Source organism: Macrosteles quadrilineatus, unplaced genomic scaffold (assembly GCF_028750875.1).
Source record: "Macrosteles quadrilineatus isolate MER2022 unplaced genomic scaffold, UCM_ALF_1.0 Scaffold_8__2_contigs__length_117827958, whole genome shotgun sequence".
NCBI lineage: Eukaryota > Metazoa > Arthropoda > Insecta > Hemiptera > Cicadellidae > Macrosteles > Macrosteles quadrilineatus.
Window position 1 is genome coordinate 105,741,906 of NW_026542601.1, and position 11,898 is coordinate 105,753,803.

The window sequence follows — 11,898 nt, forward strand, 5'->3', positions numbered from 1 at the left end:
TACCTTGGATCAGAATCTATATCCTTTTTTAAAACTTAGAGGTAATATTTTTGGTTGATAAACTACACAATACATTCGTCCCAAATTAAAATTAATTAAATTAGAGACCCCTACCAAGTTTCTACGCCCAGCCGTTCTCTCAAATTAGCTGTGACAAAAACCCCATTTTCCCCCATAAGAATAACATGGGATGGGAATTCAAAGGCCACTGGGGCAGAGCCCCAAGGATATTGACCATTTTTCTCTTTTGATGGCTCATCTACAGACCAAGACCTTTCTTTAGACACCTCTACCGAGTTTCTACGCCTAGCCGTTCTCTCAAAATAGCTGTGACAAAGAAAAACAGTTTCAAATTAATATATACATTCCGAAAAAACTGTAATACCATAGCAGTAAAGTTTTAGAACAGATTGTATACAATCTACAGGATTTTAAATAAATATTAATGATATACCACTATCAGAGTTTAAACTACGTGCTCTACCTGCTATATTTATATATAGGGCACAAGTGTTGTTCAAAACACAAAAGTGACAGGACCACACAATTTGGTCTGCAGTCGGGTGGAATCAAAATAATCTGAACAATGAACCTGTCACACCTTCTGGTTACAATAGCTGCAGTGACATCTAACGTGTGGCTAAAAAGCTAAATACACACACCTCTCTCTCTGGTGGAATTAAATCTCAAAGAGTAGAAGATATAAATATAGATTGGGTTAAATTAGTGTGAGTATATACGACTACACATTGTTAAAGCAAAGTTTTCCTGTAAAAACTATATTCTACAGTGTTTTATTGTACTTTTAGAATGTCCATTTCTTTAAAACCGGGTGGTGTTAATGATGCAAAAACAAATTATTTGCAACCTAAGTAACATAGCTAGGAAAGATCATAGAATTTTAGGTGTTTTCAGTATATTCTATTAAAAATGCATAACTAGAGAATTATTGAACCTATATTGTTAGTTGTACACAATATTGTATTTAATTTCCTACGCAAAAATTTTATAAAAGTATAGATTTAGACTCTGGTAAAATAAGCTTAAGATATAACTTAGAGTAAAAAATTGTACTTACCTTTATCCAACTACTTTCGACCGGGTTTTTTTCAATAGTTGAATGACTGATTTTGAGACTTGTTTTATAACCGTAAGACTATATCGCCTTGTTAACTATTAACGGACAGTGCATGAAATCAAACAAGCATTACGACCTCTCAAATCAATTAAGTACATTTAATACAAATTTTGGTTAAATTTAACTTTTCATTTAACTATTCACAAATCCATCACTCTACGCCATTCAAACTTGTAATACTTGTGGTCATTTTTCGTTTTAATATATATATTTTTGTTTTTCTTGTATACGATATTTCCTCAGCGTCAACTTAGTGATTACGAGTGCTGACTCAGTATCAGCTGTGCTAGCAGATGACTCATGACGTCATATTTCATTCCCATACTGAAGATAGAGGGAAGTATTCGAAACGTACAATTTTGAATATATGTTTTGTTCTGCTTTTACTTTTCCTGCACTGTACAATCCTAGGGACTAATGATTTTCCTATATGTAAAAGGTTTACCAGGTAGGTTATATTTAATGCTACCTTCATTGATAATTCTTGCTAAAATCTGTAGAGGTTCTTTCACAATGATCCAATTTTATTTTATATAAACATATTGATCATCTGCAAAACATTTTTAGGGGTTCCCCGTCTATAATAGTGTGGCCTACATTTTGACGTAGTGTTTGATTTGCGTTGATTATAACGAACTTAACTTAACTTAAAAATGAAAAATAACAAACAATTGTTTGGGTCTGGTATTAAACCTACATATGAAGATATAACTGAATTATTGCACCAATAAATACAAAGTCAAAACGATTTCACTCAACCATAACCAAACCAGACATGAGAATATCTTTAGTATGTATCTTTAGGTACATTGAAATAAAAAAAACATTTTTTTTTGCCTCTGGCCAGTTGAGCAACAATAATGTAATATTTTGTTGTTAGGGTACCACTCCGTTCCAGGCATAGGCCAAGGTCCTAAAAAACCCCTTCTAAGATGTTGTAAAGTAAGGCACAATGGAAAATTTAGTACTAACACGATTTAAATAATTTATTCCGGGTCCAAAAAACGAAGATAAACATAGTACAAGTTACAAAACTTCCTAGAAGTAATGTAGCATCGAAAACTTGTTTTGATATGTTGAAATGTGTGTACGTTATAGAGATAATTTAAACTTTTTGCGTTTTATTTAGAATTTAGACATATTTGGATCCGTACGTTTTATTCGTAGCCCATATTATAAGAGAACTAGCAATTGATTATAGATATTTTTACTCGATCAGTTATGAAAAACATCAAAAGGCACTCGACGTAAAATGGAATGAAAACATAGCATAAAATTGTCTTCGTGAGATCGATAGGATTGAAAATGAATTGTGTGTTTAATTTAAAGTTCCTAAAAATTTTATTATTACAAATCTATGTTCACCACATCAAAGTGACGTAAGCCAAAATTGTACTGTTATAATCACAAAGAACTCATATTCAGTGGTGAGGTTATATCAGTCACAGTTGGTACTCCTGGAGATGACCAATTAACTGCAACATTGCAACCAACCTCACAACACTGTTGCTAATTACTTGACTAAAGTGATTAGCTTTGACACTGAGCTGTCTGTGTCATAGTTGTGTCACAATGAGCTCAAGTGTCACCAACAATTAGAAGCTGTATTGTGTATAATCAAGTAGCAAACTCCTGTGTGAATTGGTACAATCAAGCTACTTGAGAATTGCTTTGTGGTAGGTGGCTGCTAACCATGTTTAATTTAATGAGCAACATACACTTAAAAAATCTTGAAAACCAGATGAAATTAAGAGAGAGGATAACTTTTCATGTACTAGAGTTATATTCACAAAAACTCAAGGTTTTTCACAAAACGTTTCTTATACGATTTATAACGACTATCCGCAGTACTATCCTGATAATTAGACCAATTCGTAATTAGCAAGGCAGAAAGTGGTTCGGATTCCACTATAAACTGTAGGTCCCTTTGTTGCCATTAGCTGTATGGGCTATTAATTAACAGCTGTGTCTAAGGAATGTCGGCCTTAGTCACTAACAAGACTACAAGATCGTGCCACTCATCCTACACTCATCTCCATTCATACTTGGCTTAAAATACCTACTTTGTATGGTCGCCATTTCATAGAACAGTATTAACAGTATAAAAACGGTTACAACAGCGTAATTTTTACGCCTAAGATAAACTGTTACAGTAGCGTTATTTTTAAACATTTATTCCACTGATATGGTTTTTTTTCAATGATGTTCCCTTAGCTCTACGCTAACAGATTTTCAAATTTCATTCGGTTAGATCTGTTAATTTTAGTTAGTCATTTGGAAACATCTAAAACAATATGCTGGTCATATTTGTTATTTTGTATTACATTAATTTACTAGAAAAACAATACTAGTTATTTTTTAAGATTTCCAAACTTACTTAGACACATGGAAATTGGAACTTATAAAATAAAATTAGGTATTGTTCACCGTTATCTGTTAGCTTGTAATAAATCAAAAAGCCTTTCCCTTTGTATTTAGTAAATGTGGAATACCAACAATCTTAAAACGTGAAAAAATTATTATTGCTGGCAGTAACGACCATTTCAGGGAAACTAACAATCTGATACTTGATAACACGTTTTCTCCTCCATTTTGAACCAAGTTGGCAAAGTGCGAGCTATGTGTGAATAGCCATTTCAACATTCTTGAGTGCTAGGACAATAGCTTCTTGCAGAGAAACTATCTCAAGTAGTCTCCACTATATATTATAGGATTCAACTAAACCAGATGCTATCGTGGTTGAAACTTGAAAACTACTGTTGTTCAAAGTATAATCCTTAGATTTATCTTAATTTATTTACTCACAATAACATTAAAACTTTTAGATACTGACTAGCCAACACGGGAATACTCCAACAAAATAACGTATAAATATTGTTTTGTGGGACTTATTAGCTATTTTTTTAACAACCTGTTTCAATAACCTGATAAAAAGTATGGATGTATCAAATCTTCATCAAATTAAGATTGCATTTTCTAAGGTCCTTACACCGAAGCTCAAGTGAGACATCTTTGCGGCCTGCATGGCATTTTTGTCCATTGATATTTTCTAGGGAGGGGGGGGGGGTTGGCCCCTCTTATAGTACGCTATGGTGATGGCTTATGGTTAACCACTATTTTTGATTTTGCAGTAAAAACATCGAATTAACAAAGCAAAGCTTTAAACATTTTCTTGGGAAGACTCCTAGACCTCCCTCTATTGGGGGGGGGGTTATTCCACACCCCTTAGCCCCCCTTAGGTAAAAAGTTAGATAGACGCCCATGCTGTATGGATCTACCAATCTAAGAAATTTCGTCATGTCAAACACAAAATGTGTTAGAGTTGAATCATAACTTATTCTTTCTAAAAGTGACAACAAAAGAGATTTTTTTAATTTAAGGGTCCTTTAAAACTGTATTTCACCACACTTAAAACTATTTTTTTTTCAAAATCGTTGTTGTTAAAATATTGAGTAGCTAAGAATGAATTTGGAAAATATTATATTAGTTATAAGCACCCTAATACTTATTTACTATGCATATTTTTGTGCTAACTGTATTAACTTGTCTACTTTAAGGACAAAGGTATGAACGTCAACAGATTTACCTTTATTTGGAAATATATTTATTCAAAACAAATTTGTGATCAATTCTTGGTACAATGTTCAGGCAATAACCAGTTACTCGGTTACATACTTATGGTAAACAAATACGGTTCTCATTCGTACTCAAATAGTTTCTACAAATGTGTCTTAACCTCAGCTAAACTTAGTGTTCCTTATCGTATTGTATGTGCTTAACGATAAAGGCTAAATTTACAATCGAATTATCGTAATATAAATATAAAAATTTTAACCGGCGAAGGGATTTTGTCTGCCAAGCATTGACTAACAAAAAATAAATAATCTATTGTCCTAAGAAAGTATGGGGGATAAAAAGTGAATCGGCACGAGTGTCATTTCACTGTAAAATATTATTGTCTGTATTTACTAGGCTAACTGCGTAGCTAAAAGCAAGGTATAAGAAAAATAGTGGGGAGGGGGTTTACCTTTGCGGTTTTTAGCTGATAGCGAACGATTTGTAAAGATTATTATAATACAATAACAAACTTAACAACACGCAGATTCGCTAGTATAGGTAAATACACAATTACAATGGGAAATCAAAACACTAGCTCAATAAACAATAAAATTCAAACATAGAACTGTAAAGAAGTATGGTTATAGTTAAACGTATTTTTTGAATAAAAAATTCAATCCCACTATTATATCAGTTAAACTCTGAAGTACAAATACTCTTACTGTTACAAGGCCTACAATATTTCAAGTACCAAAGCAGGTTAAAACATTCCTGACATGTATTTTAGATTACACAATCGATTTAAAACTCTCTACCGTAGCTTGATAGAATCTAGTCTAAAAAACTTAGTTTTGGAAAGTTTTTGAATTTCAGAGCATTCTGTAACGAACACATTTACAGGCACTTACATCTGTAGAACGGTAACTTAACCTATCTCAGTGTCTACTTACACTAGAAAATAAATCACTAAGCTGCGGCCAAACTATTAATTCGGACAATTCCAGAAAGATTATCATGGCGCAACATAACTTCAGCGTGATATGTTCTAGCCTAAACATCACCAAACATTAAGCTCTAACTGTACAGCGGAACAAAAGTTGCATTATAGTAATTTACAATTTGTCTCAAAGCAGGGGAGAAACATTGATTGAAAACACAGATGTAATCTTCAATTGTCCACGTCACTACACTATCGATACATAAAACACTGTCGTGTCGAGTCTGTAGATTCAATTAATGTTTCAGAGAAATTTCAAGGCACAATATCTGGGAAAGAATAGTGGTTGAAGGCATAGGAGAGGCGCTGGGCCCCAGAGGGAACACAAACAGTCTAACAGCCTGCAATCCTGGACATGTTTCAACTCAGCTCGCCAGCAGTTGGTGGCTTGGAGAAAGTAAAATGTGTTGAACAAAGTGCTTTTTAAAAACAAAATGCATTAAAACATATAATAATGACTGATAACATTATATTAAACAAATCAGTTGTGAATTTCAAAAATATAAATTATTTTATTGGGTTTGTCAATAAAGTGTCCAACAAACTGATTTGTCTCCGTCAGATTTTCTATGATTCTATTTACAATTCCGGAAACGTCAACAATATCTTATTAATTTAACTGAAACTGAAGAACGGATTCTAGAGAATATAATACGTCAAAGTTGAAACATGTTCAGACATAAAATACAATCCCAGAAACATCCAACAACACTGTACAACATCATTACAATCACAGATACAACATCTGGCTTTACATTTCATCTAATCTGGTAGTGAAAATTTTAAAATTGTCTTTATGATTACTTTATTTATGATTGGATACATCTTTCATAGCTCATGTAGAACTCGTAGCATATTTTCAATGACAGTTTAGGTGAAAAAATTCTACTTTAGAGCAATGGTAAACCAATCAGCTGATTTTCATTTCCTAAATAGTTGCCCACTAAGCACAATAATGTTTTTTTACAATTTAAATTGTGTTTTTAATATTTTACAATATAATAATGTGAACAAAAGTTGACTTTAACTAGCTTTTTGAATTATAATGAAAAGTATCGATCGTAACTTGTACCAAATGTGCTTTTCCATTCGGCCAATATCTGAAAGTCACAAGTACTCACATCTCAATAAAAATTTGTGTTTCTATGCAAAAGTCGAGCTCAACTTTGAGCCAATTAAACATTTTTTTCTAACCAAGTTTTGAATTTCACTATTAGTATCCTTTGAAGTTTGGAAAAGATACTAAAAAGTAAACAATTGTTTTAAAACTATGTTTATTTTTATTTTATAAAATTAATTTGTTGATAGAATTAGAATCATTTCATCTAATGTACATTAGAATTGTCTTCTACTTAAAAAAAGAATTAAATGATTACTGTAGTAACAAAGCTTCTATTATGAATGGATAAAACATATTCATGATATTTTCTTACTATAAGAATCGTTTCTCCTTGTGTGTAGACCATAAGCAAATGTACAGTGTTCAAAACCTTATAGCCATCTTATCCTTACATCTATACAATTCTTGAAGCCTCTTGTAGGGAATTTAGGTGTCTTCATTGTAAAAATGCTAGTTAAAATATAATTATGTTTAGTCTATCTTCAAACTAAATTATCAATCATTTTTTTTAAAGTGGGAAGTATTAAAATTTAAATTACAAAAACATGATTTCTATTTCAAAATAATCTGTACAAGAGGCACCGGAATTGTCCAACCCTCTAAGAAAAATGTTAACTACTTAACAAGCACTATTTCCTAAGTGATAATGTCTTTTGTCTTAAAACGTGACACCGGATCATTCCAGGTCCTTAAGCTCAAGTTCAGTTTTAAACATAAATAGACAGAAAATACAAAACAATGAACAACAGGAAATGTTTAATCAAAAGGAAACAACTAAAAGAATGGAAACAAACAATCACACTTGGTTATAAGAGCCAGGGTTTGTTCAAAAGGAAAATCAAGAAACAGTGGGGAGAATTAGGTGTGTAGGTAGGATTTACACAATTTGGGATCAACGTTAAAGTAACAGAAATCAATGTTTCCATTTAGGATAGTAGCAAAATGTTAAGGTGTTTTGAAATATAAACTTAAGGTAAAATAATTGACTATGTAAGGCATCATTACTGAATTATTTACATGCCTTCTACTCTTAAATCTTCTAGGCTTTAATGGTTCAAAAGAAATCATAAACAAAATTTAACTTAACCTGGCTCTTCTTTTAGGTCCTAATTATGAAATTAAAATAGAAATTCCAATAGGAAGACAAAAACAAACAATCCTAACGGTGTGGTTGGACCCTTGGTTTTGTCCATTGGACTGGCTTAGTCTTCTGTATCAACCCAGTCGATACGGGCCCATTCTGGTAGTTCCGTCTGGTAACTCCAACCCGGCCCCTGAAAGCAAAAAAAAGTCTAGGATTTTAAACCTTTGAAAATTTAAATACAGTAAGAAATGAAAGTATTCTACAAGTTTATTGTTTGACATTGATAGTAGGTTTATAATAAAAATGCATGTTTTGAAGTCTAACAAATAGATTCGTATTAATATATAGGCTTAGAGTAAAACTAAAAAAATATCCATTGTCTCGAAAAATGATTTTAAAAACTCCACAGTGGTGAAGACAGGTTTTGGAAAAGATTTGCTAAACCAAAATTAGCACTTACTCCACCCTTTGGTAAAAGCACCCTATGTAGCACCCTTTGGTAAAAAAACGAAAAAGCAGTGCTTAAAACAAGATTCACCTAATCTGTTATCTCCTTACACTTCGTTACTACTCTTATTTTACCTAAACTCCTAAACTACCTTATGTTTGACCGTACATCGTAAAAATGTGAGAAAATTCTCACCAATAAGATAAAATAAAAAAAATGTACACACAAAAACATAACAGAACTGCTAGTAAAAAAGATTAAAAGATAGAAACCAGTCAAAGTTTAAAGTTTTATTTTGATTAAAACACTTTTACATATTAATTTTAAGAATTTGGAATGCTCACCCTGTACTTCCATGCGTGAAGGTACATCACTAGATCCCGAGGTTTTGGGTCTCTGTATTTCACTTTGCACTCGTAACAATGAGGGTCGGAGGTCAGCTTGTCAGGGTGAAAGGACAAGTCGGGCGCGTCCTGACCTGTCTGTGTGGCCACGGTGACCTTGGCAGAGGCGGCGGCGACCAGCGGGGGTGGATGTGGCGGGGGTGGGGGCGGTAGACTGGGCGAACCTTCCCGGCTCAGCCCTCCTGGGAAAAATCTTGGGTGAATAAACAAAACCTATTGAGGACCAGTTTATAAATGATGCACTAATTGGCATTTTCACCAAATTCGAATTGGTCCTGACCTTATATCGTGTTAATAATCCCTCTGTTGTTTTAAAGGTCAACGAGAAAATATATTGCTTAATTTTTTTAGGAGGAAAATACTTTTTCATAGAGCAACATAATTTAACTACTGACAGGATGATAACATAGAAAATTGTAATTGGTGATTGATAAAGTTTGAGCCTAGGCTACATGAAAGAACCGCCGCACTTATACTACACCAGTAAATTCAGCACAAAGGTGATGCCAGGGGGTTAAATAGTGGAGACAGTCTGTGGCTTTAAAATTTCACTTTTGTTAGTCAATAGATTAATTTATCACAGACAGAAACTAAAAGAAAGAATTTAATACGTTTTTCATCATATACAGTAGAATAGGAAAAATAAATAAATTTGTTGTGGTTGTATCAAGTAAATACCACGTATATTGATGATCCAATTTATGATGATACTAAGTACATTTACATATTTTGTGAACATACCCATTAAACATAATTAATTTTTAAAATTGTATTTTTTCCCAAATTCCAGCTACATTCCTACCTTTGTCTTCCTCATCAAAGTTAAGCAGCGTTGGTTTGAACATGGACAGTTCAGAGTCGCCGTCCATGCCCAGCCAGTTCTCAGCGTTATGGATAGATATCAGGTCTCGGATCAGTTCCTCGTCCGACTTCCCAATGTTTCCTCCTCGTCCCTTCTCGGGGCCGAACACGGTGTGGTTGTACAGGGGGTCGTTCACCACTGGATAGCCTATAAACGTCAATAAACGTTTTTTGGATTGATACAGAAAAATCTCCAACTGTAAAAGTAGCATTTCTTAACCACAAGTTTTTTCAGCATAGAAACTTAATCTTGCAAGCAGCTCCTTGTACAACTATTCTCTACAGGGGAAAATCACTAAACGAATAATATGAAACACTTAAGCCAAACACAAAGATTTATGTTTATCCAATTACTAGCAGAAGTTTATGAGGACCAAACTATGAAGCAAAGAAACTCATGGTTAACAAAAAATAAATAAAGGATCTGGAAGAGAAGGCCCTATACCTGTAGCATTTCTGGAAGCTGAAAGACTGAGATGGTCAGGATGTGAAGAAAATAGATGAGAAAGCACTTGAACCCAATAATAATATGAATACTAAAATCATTCATTCATGGGAGGGGAAGAAGAGAGCTAAAAATATTAGAGGATTTTGATGAGGACATGAGAAAATTGAATGTGAGAAGGTGGTAGGAAAAGTTCAAACATGTGGTTGGAATTAGGCCAATCTTAGGCTGTAGAACCAAGCAAATATATGTAAGTGGTAAACCTTTATGAAGTTGAAAAAATCTTGTATTTTCTTTGACAATCTGAGTAGTCTTACCAAGATACTGCAGATGCACTCTGATCTGATGCATACGTCCAGTATGAGGGAGGCAGAGTACCACGCTGGTGTTGGTCTCAGGGTTGTAGCCCAGCTTCTGGAAAGTCGTGTTGCAATCTTTCCCCTTGGGAGACACTTTACACACGCCGATCTTGTAGCTGACCACCTCAATGGGCTCTACGCATTCTATCACCTCGCTGAAAACACATTAAGTAGTATGTAAGTAAATGCCATTCTATCTTACAGATTAAGTTGCAGCTTATCTGTATTACTTGAACAGTGATAGGAAGACATTTTGTCGGTTAATTATCCCCCCATAAATTCATACTATCCATGATCTCAGTTATAGTAAATTCAGATAAAATAATTGTTTCCTAAAATATATAATTTTCTATATTTTCATTGGCAGAAGGAACCCTTAACCTCAAAGTACATTTAGAGTATTCAAGGCACCTTGTCAAAATTACCCAAAAACGTTGCCTGTTTTAAATAGGTTTTTGTTCTGGTTAGGTCAGGTTATCAGGACTGTTTCTTTAACTATTTAATTTTATTTACTTGCCAAATAGGATTGCACAGGGATATACTGCGTGCAGTAAAGTCTATATTGTGATGTTAAACTTATTTTAACAATGAAGCCAAAAATCATTATTTTTACAATGATTTATTAAATTTAATTAATTGAAACGATTTCCTGTGATCTTCTGTTACACCGTCTTCAATAAGATTTTTGTCAATAAAATGATTCCCTTATCCAACCAGCTGTTGGTATGACGACTAGTTTCGTTCCTTAGAACTTTTTCAGGTCATTGTGTAAGCACCACATCAGCAATGTATTAATACATTGTGGTATGTCAATAGATTCGTTAAAATATTGTAAAAAACACAATAATTGAAACTTGTCATGTTGTTCAAGTAGTTAAAATAGAATATAAAGTGATAAAAATGATTAAAACTGTACAGTCTGGCCAACCCTGTCTTATCACTGCCATTGACTAAATAAAACTGACGGAATCGTGATGTTTATCTTCTTCTCTCCAGTGCCACCTGTTTTTCAGTTTATTTTGTTCTTCTAATTTTAAACTTCTTTGATTTGCAACTTGTCAATATATGTATGAAATATAATATTTGACTGGAAAGAATTCTGATAATTTAATGTGACATGGGTCAAGTTAATTAGCTTTGGTAAATTCTTCTGTAACATCAAGCTTAAAACATTTGGTAATACTTCAACTATTTCCATGTTCTTATAAATAGATGTATAGTTGTGCGATTACAATATCAACTGTTCGGCGTAACTGGATTGCTGGTGTTGTGATAATTAATGTATATGTTCTTTAAATATTTGTTTGAAAGATCTTCCAGGTTGGCCGATGTAGTACTTTGGACAGTCGTCATACCAACAATTGTGGTTGGATATAAGGTAATCATTTTACTTTATCAATAATATATTCCAACCAAGGGTATATAGGTTTTTTTATATTCAACACACCATGTTAGGCAAGGTTAGGTTATTTCAACATTCAAAA

The 11,898-nt window shown here is 33.3% G+C and overlaps 1 protein-coding gene across 3 annotated transcripts in view; it reads right to left on the reverse strand.

Annotated features, from left to right (window-relative positions):
• Positions 1 to 4,719: 4,719 nt before the first annotated feature.
• Positions 4,720 to 11,898, reverse strand: part of LOC129001136 (pseudouridylate synthase RPUSD2-like) — a 566,808-nt gene continuing 559,629 nt past the window's right edge. For all 3 annotated transcript variants that reach the window (XM_054428337.1, XM_054428335.1, XM_054428338.1), the window contains 4 exons: positions 10,373 to 10,569; positions 9,552 to 9,758; positions 8,690 to 8,931; positions 4,720 to 8,087 (listed from right to left, as the gene is read on the reverse strand). In XM_054428337.1, the coding sequence (XP_054284312.1) occupies positions 8,016 to 8,087; positions 8,690 to 8,931; positions 9,552 to 9,758; positions 10,373 to 10,569 (718 nt within the window). In that variant the 3' untranslated portion in view covers positions 4,720 to 8,015. The remainder of the gene's footprint in view (positions 8,088 to 8,689; positions 8,932 to 9,551; positions 9,759 to 10,372; positions 10,570 to 11,898) is intronic.